This window comes from Embiotoca jacksoni, unplaced genomic scaffold, assembly GCF_022577435.1.
Source record: "Embiotoca jacksoni isolate LCO1_2020_lvr unplaced genomic scaffold, fEmbJac1.0.p SCAF_14, whole genome shotgun sequence".
NCBI lineage: Eukaryota > Metazoa > Chordata > Actinopteri > Embiotocidae > Embiotoca > Embiotoca jacksoni.
In genome coordinates, this window is record NW_027185274.1 from 14,138,920 (window position 1) to 14,155,859 (window position 16,940).

The 16,940-nt window shown below is 43.0% G+C and overlaps 1 protein-coding gene across 1 annotated transcript in view; it reads right to left on the reverse strand.

Moving 5' to 3' along the window:
- Window positions 1-10,673: 10,673 nt before the first annotated feature.
- arhgap35a (Rho GTPase activating protein 35a) overlaps window positions 10,674-16,940 on the reverse strand; it is a 62,701-nt gene continuing 56,434 nt past the window's right edge. The window contains exons 6-7 of the mRNA XM_069148123.1: window positions 15,818-15,923; window positions 10,674-15,014 (exon numbers count right to left, since the gene is read on the reverse strand). Of these exons, the coding sequence (XP_069004224.1) occupies window positions 14,534-15,014; window positions 15,818-15,923 (587 nt within the window). The 3' untranslated portion in view covers window positions 10,674-14,533. The remainder of the gene's footprint in view (window positions 15,015-15,817; window positions 15,924-16,940) is intronic.

The window sequence follows — 16,940 nt, forward strand, 5'->3', positions numbered from 1 at the left end:
CCTCACATTCATATTTGGGCAAACCACTGGAAATTAGGAATGGCATTAGTTTTGCAGGAAACCAAATCATTGGTCACGTTGAAATTTGACGTGATGAAAGTCAGGAGAATCACAAAGGGATTATAATTCCTCCGGAAGAAGCGTGAATGTCAGAACCAAATACACCTCTGGGGCAATTCATCTAATAGTTGTTTAGAAGTTTCCCTAAAAGCACAAACGTTGTGGTGGCACTAGAGGAAAACTCTAAACACTAAAGATGTTAATATTCATCCCATGGCCAACATTAATCTCTGTACAGAACATGATAACAATCCACTCAGTAGTTGGTGTAGATATGTCAGTTTGGATCAATAAGTGTATCAACCAACGAAGACCGTCATTCCATATCGCTTCAGTAACCAATTAATTAGTTCATAAAAAAATATATATAATAAAGAGTACTTTTGTGAAATGTTCAATGTTTTAAAGATATTAATTTAACTCCATGATCATTTTGGAGGCAGAAGTTTGTGTTATTATTGTGATGTTGAGAGGCATTCTTAATTAACTGTCAATCCCATGTGTTCTACAGCACAAAATTGAACTGTCTACCGTGTTTATGTCAACTAGCTACAGCAATACTGGTGCATATTTTTGCTTCTCAAAAATTCTGTTGATTTTATCTCTAATCTAATCGGGGGTTTTTTCAGAGCAGTTTTACTGGCTTGTAAAGATTGTTAAAATGTAACAGTCTGAGAGCAAAAAACCCTTTGAACCAAGGAGGACATTGCTTGATTTTAATGTGTCACAAACCAAAAAGGCTGGAAACCACTGCTCCAAGAAAGCATCCAATTATCGTCCCAAAGCATCTGCATTTATATGGCTAACATAAATTGTAAATTGTCATACAACACAGCTGTTATCTTTACGTGTGACTTTATTTAAGTGATAGTGTTGTGTGTGTGTGTGTGTGTGTGTGTGTGTGTGTGTGTGTGTGTGAGAGTGCATGAGTGCACGTGTGCACGTGAATGTATGCCCACATGTGTGTGTTTTGATTGACAGCTGCCACTGACCTGTGCCAGTCAGAGTGCCATGCTGCAGGGCGATGGGGTCGATCGCAACGGAGATGACCTTCGCCCTCATCTGCATCCTGCCTTCATTAGCAGAGCCAGGCAAGGAGAATAACAACCCAATAAATTAATAAAGAGAAAGAGGGAGAGAGGAGAGGAGGAGGGGAGGGAGGGAGGGAGGGAGAGGAGGAGGAGAGTGGGGGGGGGGAGCGGACAGGAGGAGAGGAGGCTGAGCAAGGGTAAAATGGGAAGAAAGAAGGAGGGAAGGAAGGAGGCAGGCGTGAGGAAAGGGCAGAGAGGGAAAGGTATGAGAGGAAAGAGCGGCGCACTGATGTATAGAGGGCAGGCAGTGAGGAGGTGGAGGGAAAAATAGAGTGTGTGTCTATGTGTGTGAAGGATAAGGACGTGTGGTCAGTTCAGGTAAAAAATAAAAGCTGGTAAATGAGAAGTGAAGAAAGGCTGAAGAAGATGGGCCGAGAGGGTAAGGATAAGTGTTAAATTTATCCCTATCAATGAAATCCAAATGATGAAAAATGATGCATCCGCAGTATATTGTAATGATGCTCCGAACCACAATTCAACCAAATTAATTTACCCAAGAAGGCCCGCAAACAGATATTGCCAAATATATCTCTGGGGCTGATTTACAAATGTGGCACTGAGCCCTGTTTAAAAGAGTATTGATACATTACCATCTGCAATGGCTCTTAAATGCCAGTATAGACAGAGATTCTCTAACTGGCCCGTAGAGCCGCATTTTGACGTGTCCAAATGTTCCAGATTTTCCCTCTCTCATTCATGATTGGGATGAAGTTGGCATGCCAACCGCACAGGAAAGCTGTTAATAAAGTATGAGGTTTAATCATCTACTATCTCACTGGATACGTAGTCTTATTGGTCTTGTTCACAAGCAGACAGAAATTGAGGAGAATACCTCTCGAAAACCTCCACACTTGCAGTAAAAGGCACAGAGCACAGTCCAGGGGAAGCTTGCTGCTTAAATAAATTATGAACAAGTATGTTGCGCAGGATAGACTGCTGGTTGGGAGCTTTCCCAAGAGGACTCTAGTAATGATGCTTTCTCATCTTCCAGCAGAGTTGTATAGCATACACCACTTTCCATTACTCCATCTTCATCAGCATAATGGATGGAAATACGGCCTATCCTTATACCAGGAGATCTAGGCTTGAGGTTTTTCAGGGAGTAGCTGTGTCCGGCAATAAATTGTAGATGTATATAACTTATCTGGTGGTGGACATACGAGTTTTAGTAGTTCCCAATCTTTTCATCTGATGTAACCTAACTGCGCTGATGGATGAGCAGACACTCTTAATTCTTTGCAATATATAAAAGCAAATATTTTTCTACATTTAAACTGTATGTGTTAATATTGTTTTCGTCAAGTTTGTATTCGTGTGGAGAAAGAAGCTCAACGGACCATTTACCTGTTATGTGTTTTCAGCAGTTACCCGTGACTTTTAGCCAAGTGTTTATTTATTACTTTTACCTGCTCTACTCAGTTATCCATTACGCTAAGCTATTACAACTATTTCAGCCATTATCCACCATTTTCTCCTCACTGTATAAACCTCACTGCTCATTTGCCAATTTTGTTTTTATAAATTAGCTAAACTACTCTGCCAAACAGGGATATGCCAGAAGGTACTTGGCGTTTGGACATTACTGTTGTAAAAAAAAAAACACAGAGGCAAAGAGATCTAAACCAGTATGGTGACTGCAACTTGTGTTTGAAAAAGGCTGTGTAGATAGCTCACTTTGAAATATCGAGAGTTCATCAAGCCGATCACAGCCAAGTCTACAAAATTTGGAGAGGCAGCAGCACCAGCGCTCTTGGGAGCATCATGCAACCTGCCATAACCACCAAATAACACACATCACATCAACAAGACCCATCTGTTGAGGAGACACAGGTAATGCACCTGGCCCTATTTTCTACGTCTCTCTGACTGAGAAGTGGTAGCTGCTCAGGGTCGAGGAGTGTTAGCGCAGAGGTGCGGGGCCTGCTGTGCTGGGGAGGAAATTCTCAGGACGATCGATGCAGAGGATTAGGACCGGCTTTGGGGCTCAGAGGCCTGGATCTGAGCAGTATTCTCTGTGGGGCCCCGGGGAGAGCTGGAGAGGAAAGCTGGAGGGAAGAGAAGAGGAGGGCCAGGGGAGAGAGGAAAGAGGGCTAACCTGGAACTGTCAGGAGGCTGAGAGAGGGTTGGCCAGGCTGGGAATAGAAGAGCAGTCAGGATCCCAGTTGACATTATGAATGGCGCTGAATCTCTGCCACCCACTCAGATAAACACACATTGGCCAGCCTGATTGGATAAGATGGAGAGCACGGAGGAAGGAAGAGGAGATTTAATATAACCAGAGAGAGAAAACACACGGACAAACACCAATGAAGTTGGTTATTTTGTCACCTTACACTCCATCTTTTAATTTTCTTCAGGCCAAATCGGTAGTTGTCTTCTAACTTGATGAGTGCGGTGCACAACAAAAGGCTCCCTCCGTCTGTGTGTCTGCCTCTGATGCTCATGATTGGTCAGCCCATTCGCCAGCTCGCCGCTCTCCCCCGGGTACCGACGGTTGGATCCATGATTCATTTTGCAATGAGGAAAAAAAAGGAGAGCGCGCATGTGAGAGAAAAAACAGCCAAGACCACTGGGAAATTATACGGTGGAGCGGCGTGGTGGATCTGGAATTAAACGGCATAATTAATCAAGCAAAAAAACAAGCACGTTGCTCATACATTTATTATTTGCATTTTTTTTCCACTTCAGGAGATGTAATCAGCAGACATACATTAGGGCCCTTGATCCTTGTCACAAGGACCTGAAGGCCGAGCACCTTTTTCGACCACTGACCCAAGAAGTGTAAAGTGGGAACAGTTCTGCTCAATGTTTTATTTTTTTCTCACTCACTATCATCGCCACACAATGCCATCTGCCCCAAAGTAATCTCCACAACAAGCAGAACAAGTCCCACAGAATCGTGTTGTTGTCTCCCTATCCTTTAAATTAGGGTGTCTGCAAAATTGGGTTCACAACTCTGGGCTCTCTGCGGAGTTGTTGTACATTATGCAGTGTGCGCACTTGACCCGATGGAGAAAAACTAGTCACTTTTATAACTTTATCATGGAAATATCTCAGAAACATGATCAGCAGCTAGAGGATGACAAAACCATGTACACACCTTACAATAAGACTTCATATCAAAATCACAGTTGAAAACATGGAAACATAAATCAGATTAGGTTTGAACCAGATGTAAGGATGTTGATTAATTTCTTGCATTTTACTAGTGTATTGTATTTCTTAAACTGCACTGTAACTTTTATCCTGTTTCTAGCTTGTTTAATTATTTTTTTATGATTGTTTTTAAATGTCCTTTTCTTTTGCCTTGTGTTTTGATTCTTTTAATGGTTTTATGTGAAGCACTTTGAATTGCCTTGTTGAAATGTGCTACACAAGTAAGCTTGCCTTGCCTTGCATGTCACTTAGCAGCACCTACTAAATCCTTGTAAACCAGTGGTAGAAGTGGGCCAATACTCACCTACACGCAGTGCAGTTGATCTACATCAGGTTATCTGGGGAAGTCCTGATGGCCCAAAGTAAACTGCATTACCCAGGAGGCACTGCGGGACGCTGGGTGCCACCTCGCCTGCCAACTTTTCTCTGTTAGCGGGTCGTATAACGTTACATTAACCGTACAATATTGCAAACCTGGTTTCAAAATGGCCACACATGAGCGCAAACCGAGTCAGAGGATGACACAGCAGAGGTTTAAAAAGTCAAATCCTACCCAACCGGAAGTGCGTGCAGGCCAGAACACACTGTAAACATGTGGACTTCTCATTCATTATGAATAACAGTGTTCTTTGTCCTCCCAAACACGTCTAGTGCCTGATGAATTTACGCAACCGTGCAATATTTAGAAGTTAACGCAACCTACTGGTTAACTGTCCCTCGGTAGTTCTCATAAGCAAAAGCTGTCCTTTCAAATTAAAAGCCTTTCAGGTCCAGTCATACAATAGGGTTTGACCTAGTCTGGTTATTCTAATAGTCTAATAATTAAAATGGTTATCCACGTGATTAAATACATTTAACAGCCAATTTAATGTTTTTGCTGATGAAGGCAAACACCCATGCCAAGATGTAGCCAACATAAGGGGAGTAATCACAATTTAGATGAGTAAAACCATTGAAATTAGCCTTTATTAATTAAATTATTAATTCAAAGCAATCAAAATATCTCGGCTATATACATTCTTGACTTGCCACCACAGTGGTTAAACAACCTTAAAAAACATGCAAATTAACAGTGTGCTCAGATACAAAAAGCCCCACACCCCTCCCATGCTCCCTTAAAAAAAAAATTATTTTTTTTTGCTGTGTTCCCCACTAAATAATTTTGCAATTTGTCTCTCTCAAAGATGCACCTGTGAGTTGGGGACAGATAATTTGGCTTATTTAAAGCTCTATTAATTGTCTCATCTTGCTTTAAAAACTAATTTATCAAACTACTGATTACCAGGTTTGTGCAGCCTTCCTTTGTAGCTGACAAATGCTGCTAATTGGCATGCCACCTAACATGACCTGATATTTGATGTTTTTTTGTGTTTTTTTTAGAAAGGCTATAATTTTATTTTTTAAAAGTCATGTATTTGTGTGATCCTGCTTGCCCCTGCGGTCATTTTCGCTCTGATATTTTCAAGGTATGCAAAAATGTATTAAGTGCATAAATGCAGGATCAACTATAGACCACACACCCAGTCTTTTTACCTAAATGTTTTGTTTACATTAAGCAAATCCTTATTTCATGTACTGCAGTAGCCTACTACATTTACGAACACTCTGTGTGCTTTCTGTGCTAACGTTATTATTAGTTATTTGTAAGATTTTCTTTGACTAAACAGTGTCCACTTTCCTCATTGTTTTGTGCTCCTGTGCCTATAAATCTTCCTTATTTTATGACAAGGATTAGTAAAAATGACACAATGCACAATGATTTCAGTATCATTTTGCAACAGTGCAGCAGTGACACTATATTTTACTTAATTATTAACAGCAATAATATCTCCATAATAGTGGCAGTAAGTTAGCAGGTTGTTGTTGTTATTGTTGGACTATTGATTTTTTTTTTTTTTTCCCCCACAGGATATACCGAGCATTACACGATTTTAACTCGTTGAATTTCACATCCTGTGCTTCCACCTGTGTACCTCACCCTCATATTATATTTGACCGTTGTGCATAAAATATATCCGCAAAACACTTTGAAACGTATCACTTTCCAGCTGGTCAATATGGCTTGTTCCTGGAGCGCCGTCATCAATCGAGGTATCAATATGGAAATACCGCTGTGACCCAGACATTAATCAATCGGGCTCCTCGGGGAGGAGAGGGAGGGCAGGGGCACCTAAAATCATCAATGAGACGGATCGGCCCGCAGTCAGGCTCGGACAGTCCGTATTGATAAGAGCATTTCCACCTGTGGAGGCCGGAGCGGACAGACAGGTCGCATCTGAATTCAATACCCGCCGCCGCAGCTGCGAGCTCGAAGCCCAGAAAGACACGGTTGAGCGGAGATACGTGCCTCGACTCATCATAAGACCAGTCTCCTCTTCTCCATATATGTCCCCTTCCTCCTCCTCTTTCCTGTCTACCTCGGAACTTTTAGGCCATGCCTTGCACTAAAGAAGCACATCACGCCTCTAAACCAGAGCAACAATGACTTCAAATTAAGTTCTTTTGTCTTTATTCCGCGGCTTACTTTGCTGCGCACCCTTCCTCCTCCTCCTCCTCCTCCTCCACACAATCTCTGGAGTTTAGTCAAACCTATTTCCTCCTGCAACTTCAAACTGTGAGAGGGGAAGTGGAGCTCGACATCAGTGAGAAAGGTCCTCAGATGCTCGCTTCTCGCATTCATCTCACTGTGAGCGCAGGATTAAAGCGTCGTCTCACCGCTGACAACCAAATCTTGACCCAATCAATTAGTTCCCTGCTCCGTGTTTGCTTCCTTTACCCAGATACAGCAGAGCAACGGTTGATGGGTAGCGTGAGACAAGTCAGCCTCCTAGTGGCGTGTTTGTGTATGCGCAAGGAAAAACAGGAAAACGTCTGGAGAAACATTTTATGAAAGAAAACGGAAAATTAGATCAGTGTGATTCAGGTAAATGGCTTAATTAGCACAATGCGGCCTTAACAGCTGTATGAAGTGTCACTTTCAAACAACAACAACAAAAAAGTGCAAGTCATCCGCATACTTGTGACTAATCCTGGCATTCCTGACAGCCATTTTATATACAGTCTGTGCTTCATCCCCACATTGGCCTGTCAAGCAGTGTTGACGATCCTTATATTTGACTTCCAATCAAGTCCCAGACCACTCACTCCCTCATGGTACTTAAAGGTTAGAGTTCAAGGGTCGTGTGTCCTGTGTGCACACAGGCCTGCCCTTTTCATTCCCAATCAGCTGCTCTTTCCTTTTTCTTCCTGTGCCAGAATGGAGAGATGCACCACAAAGGTCATGGACATGGATTTCCTTTGGTTTGACTCAATGAAAAGGTCAGATGAGGGCACCATGAAATGGCAGTGAGGCCTTCACATTGCCCTCACAGGGACCAGAGTCCTTACATCACCCTGAAATGGCACAGACTAAACCCCTCTGCGGCCGATCTCACTGGAACCAGGAGGGTCCTGTGGGTTGCTTTGACCTCGTCCTGTCCCACCCCCCCGTGTGGCTTCAGTGTCCCTCAGCAGTTTGCAGAAAGAGCAGAGCAACAAACTGTGGCACAAAGATGACCACATGTTGTGGGACAAAACTTTTTAGAACACATCGCGGAAGAAATTAATATACACGTCTTCGTACTTCTGTTTTGATGCAGTATAGTTCACAAACATCAGCGTTACAGACGCTGCCCTGCAACTGTCAGATGATTGTGGCATTTTCTCATACTGACATTTTATGTACCTTAAAAAGCCCCCAGTGTATGTGTCAGGAAAAAGTGAGTCACTTTAGAAAAAAAAAAAAAAAGTACCTTAAAAAGAGACGTGGTTTAACTGCTGTTGATGTTCTTCATACAGGTTTGTATTGCTGCATATTGCAGTAAATCTGCCTGCAGCCTCCACGTGTTAGTGTGCAAACAGTTAGTTTGCGTACTGAAAATTCACTGAATACCTTGTAAGTATTATAACTTATCCTCCTCATACTGTTTAATGTCATTATACTTGACCAGTGGTTCCAAACCTGGAAGTTGGTAGATATATCTGAAGGTTGCAAGTTGATTAGCAGCTTAGGAGTGGAAAAATAAATATATTCATACGAAACAACTTTATATCAAAAAGAAAATGTAATTTAATCTTAACAGGATAATTTGAGCTCTCCAAGCTTTTAAATTATTTAAGAAGCTAAACCAAAGAGTAAAAACTATCTCTGGTCTAAAAGATGAGACGTAGCCTACATGAAATGAGCAGCTGCAAATAGCCATGTCTTTATTTTATGGTGTCACTGAGCCAAAAAATATCAGGAGCCACTGGTGTGCCACTGCCTGCACACTTTTATGATTTTAGAAACTGTTTTTGGTATTTTGAGCTGCCTGGTGGGAAAAATTATGAGTGCTCTATTTACAACCAGCAACTTCAAGCTCTTCCTTGTTGTCGTAAATATTTAACACAGTTTGCAGTTACTAGAAATAATTGGGGCCCGAGCACTGATGGTCCGAAAGCTCTATTGTTATCCAAGCGATTATTATGATTCTCCATAAACAGCTGCATTTTTGGAGGCTTTGTCATAGTCAAAAACTCATGAAAGTTGATACACCCGTCCCTCCCGGCGAATAATTTCATATTTTGGCCTAATGGCTCGCTAGCGCCCCCTAAAGAGATGCCCCGGCGGCTACATTTACCTACATGCACGAAATTCAGTGGACATGTGTATCACACCGAGATGTACAAAAAAGTCACATTGCACCAACTCAACAGGAAGTCCGCCGTTTTGAATTTAGTCACCATTTTTGGCAATTCACACATGTTGTGCTGTTACAAACTCCTCCTTCATAATTTACCGGACCGAGTTGAAATTTAATCTGTGCCCTCTTAACATGTTTGGAATTAAAAGTTAGCAAAATCATTTGTTTTTGTCAATCGGTGTGCCCATTGCGAGGGAGGAGGGGGGGGGGGTTAAGAGGCAGCAGTGCTAACCACTGCGCCACCAAACTTCCCAGGTGAAGCACTGCATTGTGACAGATCTTTGGCTCACTGCAACCTATAACTCCATCGTCTACAAATATTTATTCAAATGCGACCAAAATTGCCGCAGACATTCTTTGGATAGTACATATACGTGTTTTCAAGGGGGTCTGCAGTGACATTAAATATCTTCCTGTAATGTGTAGTGGATGAAAAACTTTTTCAATTTCTCCAAACGTTTCAACTTCCCTAAAAGTTGAATCACCATCAACAGGCCGAGGTGGAATTTGAACCATTAATAGCAACCTTGGTGAAGGAGAATCTTTTAGCTGTCGAGTTAACCAGACTTGTCTCTGCAAGTTCTGAGTGAACTCCGTGAACCACTTTCTCCTGCCACGAGTCATTCTCCGGCGCCGAAGATCGTCCAGTGGTCTGCAATGCCAACCTCCAGCTGGAAACGACCTCACGAAGACACGGGTTCGAGCCCCGCTCAGGTATCACACATGGTTCATGGTTTATGGAGGGTGAGTCCCCTCAATAAGCCAACACGGTTCACGCAGAGCGAATCCCTGTAAGGGTAAGCCACATGGTTCGAGGAGGGCGAGACCCCCTAAGGCGAATCCCTGTAAGGGTAAGCCACATGGTTCGAGGAGGGCAAATCCCTGTCAGGGTAAGCCACACAGGTATAGGTTTGTATGTGCAGTCATACTAATAACAAACCAAAGGTCAACAACAAAACTCAAATGAGACTTTTTTTTTTTTCATTGTGCACTTGAGGCATGCAGTTTGTCAGAAAATAAGATTAAAAAAAAAAGTCATTCTCAAAAAAATATATATTGATAATATTCAAAAAACGTCCTCCCAAAAAATGACCCAAAATTCATTTTTACAGAGAATATACATTTATATTTCACCGTGACACGGGAAGTTGATGTTTAAGGTCAAACGATGTTCCAAACATCATGAAACTTACGTCAGTCACCAACTTTCATGAGTTTTTGAAAATGTTAAAGCTGCCAAAAAAGGGCTTTTTAAAAAAAAAGAAGAATAAGGAACTAGATCGAGAAAAAAAATTAAACTGCAAGTGGGAATATGGGGACCCTCGTGTGCTGCACGTCGGGGAGCCGGCGGCCCCGACCCACTGGATCCTTGATGTGCAGCGTGCGAGGGCCTGCAGATCACTGCAGTTTTAATTCTAAATGAGCTTAAAAAAGTGATCAACAACCATGCTCGGAAATATTTGTTTTGATCAAATTTAGAATGAATTCAGAACTATATATATATAGTATTTTTTCATTGTGCACTTTAAATATATATATATATGTATACTATACATATATACTATACATATATATATATACATTCATGGTACATTCACTTTTCTTTTCACCATTAAACAATCTGTTACAAAAAGACAAGAAGAAGGAGTTTTACAAGATTTGTTTTTATTAACTATGATACAGATCACATAAGGCCTTGCTGTATACACCATTCCCATTGAGACAAATTACCATAATCGGCAAATAATGACAGTTTTTTTGTTTGATGTTATCTTTTCAGTTTACAGTACTTCATTTTTTTTTTCTTATTTTCATTCTCCCCCTTTATTTCATAATATTTTTTTTTTTTTATCATCTCTTAAATAGTGAGAGTGGTGGAGCCCTCTTCCTTGGTCGGGAAGAAATCATGCACTATACTGGGCCAGTCTCTCAATCGTTCACAAAGAAATTGTTAAAAAATGCTTTGTATCTTTTAATTATTAAAATAAAACATAAAAAGAAACTTTTTTTTCTATCACCACTGACTAAAGGGCAAAGTGTTAGACCCCCTAACATACCAATAAACAACCATTTGAATATAGTTTTGCTTGTTTCTCAATTTAACTTAACAGACATCTGTCACCATTGTTGCAAAAAAAAAAAAGAAAAAAAAAAAAAAGAAAAAGAAAAGCAATGCAGCCACACATTATCGCCGAACCAAAGTCACATTTTTAATTCAACTGTTCTTCTAAATTGTCACTTTGCTTCCCATCTCTCCCTCAACCCTTTTTTCCACAGTCTTTGGCTGCCTCACAGTCAGTTCAGTATTAACACATTGATATACACAGGGAACGCCACTGGCCGGCGTTCACACACAAGTACCAGTGGTCACCCTCCTTCCTCCCTCCGTCTCCCAAATAATGATCCCATTCACCCGTTTGCTGTCTGTCTCTCGCTCTCCCCGACCCCCTCTCACCCATCTCTCTCACACTTTCTCTGAGGATCAGTGTGTGTAATCTGGACGAGCTAACAGGGTTACACAGTGGGGTAATGACCGCAAGGAGAGCTGCATTCCTCTCCTTCACGTTTGTTTGGATCACGCTGGTGTCTTGGCTGTCTGCCAAGCACAGCTCACTAGCATGTCAGCTCAAGCCCGTCCCAAATACACACTCCTAAGTCCTTTATCACACACACCTATACATACATACATACATACATACATACCCCCCCACACACACACACACAAGCTATATAGGTAGTGTGGGCTGATAAAAGCTCCTTTAAGAGTTAGGTGATTGGTCGGAGGTTCTTTTTCTTTTGGGCAGAGAGGGCAGTCTGGAGAGACGTGCAGAGATTCAATTGAGTGTCAAAGAGAGTAAGTGACCTTGATGAGAATCTGCTTAACATTAACACGCACAAGTTCACATGCGCACACCCCTACTCAAGCTCACAAAACACAGAGACACATGTGCATGAACACACACACACACACACACACACACACACACACACACACACACACTTGGAAACCTGCTTCGATTGGGGCTCAGCAGTTCTCCTCGAGCCCCATCTTGCTGGTTTCTACGGTAACAGCAGGCTGGGTCGAGGAATTTTGTGATGCTCCGATCCAGTCATGCAGACGGATGAATGGACTGTCTGTTCTGTCTGCTGTCTCTCGCGGACCAAACTGTCTCTCTTGGACAGGGAATGACAGGAGATGTGGTGGCATAACAGCGGCAGCGAGGGGAGTCTGGTGTAGTGGTTACACGCTTGCAAATTCTATTTAGAGTCCACAAAGACCAGGTTTGTGTCTCTTTTTCAGAGACATAACGTTGTGTCCTAAGAGGACAGCATGCTGTGGCCTGGAGCAGTTGTTACCAATTATTTCCAAGGAAAAAAAAAAAAAAAGACTCACACCTGTCAAAGTTTGAGCCTTGCTTCCAGCTCTTACTTTCTGCTGTATTGTGCCTCAGTCTCTAAGTATTCATTTTCTTCCATTAAAATATGATGTCTGGGAAGTGGAATGAATTCCTGTACAAAAGGCTGAGTGCTGAGTTGGCGTCCACAGGGAAGTGGAACCGAGCAACAAAAGACAGAGAGGCAATTTCATTCACTGCATGTCTAACCAACTGCACTGGGCCACATGCTTTATGGCTACACAGATCTATATAATCTCAACTGTTTGGTACCAGATTTAAAACTGCTCTAATTCTTTTATTTATACTATCATAGTTAATTCCATTTGACATACAATGGAAATTAATCTTAACAATTGCCCCTATAACGCTACAGAAACCACAGTGGGAGAATGGTGCTACGCCCATGCAGCAGTGGAAGTGAGGTTATGGCTGCAATACCCATTTCTTCCTCAAGATGTCAGTGGTGTGCTCCCAGTGACAGAGAGTAGGGTGGACTGACAGTAAAGTGAACAGTGGCTGTCTCGTCGCAGCAGCTCCAATTTAAAATGTGCCTTCAAAGTGCTCAGAAAAGTGCTTTTTGAACAAGGTCCTTACTATGAAAACTGCAGCACCAGCTCGCTTGTAAAACCACCACAGCGTGAAAGAAGCAACATGACAGGTGAAGGTCCAACACTGGAATTATTCCCACTATCTGTCTACCACACGGAAATTCAGGCAAAACAAAAAGGCATGGATACAGGTGCACAGAGACAGATAGACAGCCAGACACATGCCTACACACTCATTGACAGACAAGCATGGGTTTTCTCAAATGAACAACAATAAAAAAAAAAACACACTGGGACAGTGGGAATGTGAATGCATAATCTAGATTCAGATCAAATAAAGAAATTCACATTTTAAGCAATTTTTTTTTTCTTTTTTTTTTTTGCGTGTTTACAAAGACAGAGCATGAGGCTGAAGTTCAAGGTGACAGAGAGAGCAAACAGGAGACTGGGAGGAGCCTTCCCAGAATGCCAAGGGTGTCACAGCACCCATAATCCTCTGCTCCAATTTGCTGCCCAGCAGATCCAGTCGGTTAAGATTTTTTTTTTCTGTGCTTGGCACACTGCCTCGACTAAAACTGATTTTGTCTCTGTGTGTGTGTGTGTGTGTGTGTGTGTGTGTGTGTGTGTGTGCGCGCGTGCGCGCGTGTGTGTGTGTGTGTGCGCGTGCGCGCGCGTGTGTGTGTGTGTGTGTGTGTGTGTGTGTGTGTGTGTGTGTGTAAAAGGAGTTGACAGATAGGAATTTGTGAGTCGCTGAGGACAGAACATCCTGTCGGGTGAGAAGTAACACGTGTTTCTTGCTCAAGTCCTCTGTACAGTGGTGAAATAAACAAACGTGTGTTCAGGACTCCCTCTCTACTGCACTTCGTCCCAGCCACGGCCTCAAGGTAAATGCAGCAGGTGGGTTGCTTTGCTAGAAACGTGCGCTTGCCACAAAAACTTTCCCACACGGTTAGAAGCTAAGAGATGGAGGAGAGCGGCTGTTGGAGGCACACTGGCCGCTGGGTGTTAGTGTCAAGTGCGTGAGTGGTTGTGTGTATGCTGAAGAAATCCCAACACAACAGAGTTCACATCCCCCCCTGCGCTTTACTTCTTAATCCCTTCCTGAGTCCCTTAAACAATTACTGGCAACATCTCACTCTTCATTAGTGTGTTTGTGTGAAGATTCGCTATAAGGCAAGGAGGGCAGGTCTAGATGAAGTAAGACTGAGAGACAAAGGGATAAAGTGGCACGGAGGGAGGAAGATCATACTGCCAGTTCAGAGGATCTCCAGTGTTCCCCTTTTCTGGCTTGTGTGTGTGTGTGTCCATTTCTTTAAAAGCAGCGGGGGCTCAAACACCCCCTTTCTTCTCCCAAACATGTAAGTTTCTCCCTGTACATACTGCATCTCACTTGATCGCTCACAACTGCACTTCCTATCTCCTGTACTTCTTTCAATTTATCTTCTTCAGTTCCTTCCCAAACATCAAAATCTCTTTTTCTGAACCCTTGAATGACTGTGAATCTTGTTATCCGTCAGCTTGTTGTTGTTTTTTTTTTCCTCTTTCCCTTGATCCCTGGTTCACAGCGTGTGTTGTTCCGTCGGGGGGTGATGGGGATGCAGGGAGGGGGGCAGCAGGATTGGGGACTGGGGAGTAGCAGGTGGTGAATGAGGTGGGGACTGATGTTGATGGTGGTGATGGTGGTGGTGGTGGTGGTGGATAGGAGGGCCATAGTGGGGAATGACAGGAGGGGTGGCGGGGAGGACGTAGGGGGCTGGGGACGGAGTCGGTGAGGATGAGTAGCCTCCAGCCATGCAGGAGTAGGCTGAGGTTCCTCCCCCGGACAGCGTAGAGGTGGGGGAACCAGGGAGGCCGTCGGCCAGCAGCTGATTGTGGAAGAAGTACGCACACTGGTGGATGAAGCTCTCGATGATTGTCTGGTAGGTGCGGGTGGCAGTCAGGGCGTCCATGGTGGTGAAGTCTGGCCTCATGAGCGTGGGCCAGAAACAGATGGACAGGTTCTCGCTGGTCATCAGGTTCAGCTTGTTGTTCTGGCTCACCCTGGGAAACAAAGACACCAAACAATGAAATTAGGTTCCAGAACATTTTCTGACCAGCCAACAGCTGGAGGGTCTGGATCGCAGCAGTGGAACGACTGATGAAAATTTCAATTTCTTTGAGGATCAAGAGCTATTTCGGTGTGTGAACGTGTCTAGCTCATACTACTGTCCTCAGAACTACACTACAAACTATACCATAGCTAAACAGTGGTCTCCTTAATTTATCAGCATCTTATTATATTTCTTAAGGTGAAGCAATAGGTACTTGTCACCCCTCAGAAAAGGCCATGGCCAGATGGTAAACACTCATGATGTGGAGTTCAATCAAGAATTCTTCTTAAATCTCTGGAGTTTTACAAACATGTGTAAAGCGTATTGTAAAAATAAGCAAACATTGTAGAATAATAAGCATAATTTTGTGGAACAGACATTGACTTATTTCTTTCATCATTTTGTCACCACTAAGATATATTTTGGGGAATTGGACCCTCAGGTTCTGAACCGCTATTCTATGTTAGAGTTTAAATTAGGACTGCAAATTCTTGCTGACATTTTTGGGGGCAAAGCAGTGAATTTGTCAAACCTAAACTGTCAGAATTATTAATCCACAAGTAAAACATCCACTGTCATCCTTGTACAAACAGATAAAATAACCACAGCCTCAACATGACTCAACATCAGGAAAACCTCTATCCTATCAGTGTGCCTGTTTCAGCGATGTCACCCTGGGTCACATCACTGGGTGACCAGCGGTGTAGTCAGCAGAGCTGCCAGAGGCCATCTCTGACCCCGTCGCTCACTCACTTGTGCAAGTGGCTGATGACATATTTGAAGACCTCGTAATTTTCCTTGGGGAAGCGGCGCAGAGCATCCTTCATCGTCTGGAAGCGCTGCTCCCTATCGTTGATCTCTGAATGGTGGCAGAGAGAGACAAGAGGTTAGGGGAGAGAGGAAAAATGCCTGAGAGAAAAGATTAAAGGAGTCTGAGCAAAAGACGCCAGGGAAGTGAGTGTGGAGTGTCAAGAAAGACGAGGAGCGACGGGGAGAGTACAGTTGAGAGTACGAGAATTCAAAGAGCGTTTGGAAAGCAATTGGTTGCAGTTTTCAAGAAGTCTGTGCAGGACACAGTGATTTCATTCCACAACAGAACAAGTTTCACACATTTCAGTGATGAAAACACACACGTGACACATTTCAAAAGGACTCTTAACTCCAGTTCTCAGAAAAAAGAAAAAAGAAAAAAGAAAAAAGAAAAAAGAAAAAAGAAAAAAAAAACAGCAGACAAAGACCACACACATTCCAGAGGAGAAACACACCATGCATACACCCATTACAGTATTCTACAGATTACAGCAACTCGCACACAAACACACAGACACACACAGGGTGTGTTAAGCCTGATGGCAGCTAGGAGTGAGTCAGAAACACTGACGTCACCGGCTAACACAGTCCATCCTGTGTGTACGTGAGCGAGGCAGAGAGCAGCAGTGAGAACAGCAGATGTTCTCCTCCACATCACCAACATGATTTACAGTCAAAGAGTCTTGAGTTTGTATTCCCACAATGAGGTCAGTGTGGATCAAAAACAGATTCAAGGCAGAGCGACTTTACACAGCCTCAGTTCCTCCTGCTGCACATCCATCATCGGTAATCAAAACTTAACTCACTTCCTACAGCTCATTTGAAGTAACTTCGCCATAACAATATCCACCAAAATGCACCAACCAGCTTTTACTGAATCTCTCCACCTCTCTGTCTGTTACACCGCACAAGCTCCAATTCTGAAAATGCCAAGTCCAATTTGCTATTTTCGACCAAGACCACCTCACTTTTCTTTTTCACTCCTCTTTTCCTCTATTGTGGCGCAGACTGCAGGGGCTTTATCAGGTCTCCGTCACGGCTGAGAGGTCTCGCTGGGGCCATAAAA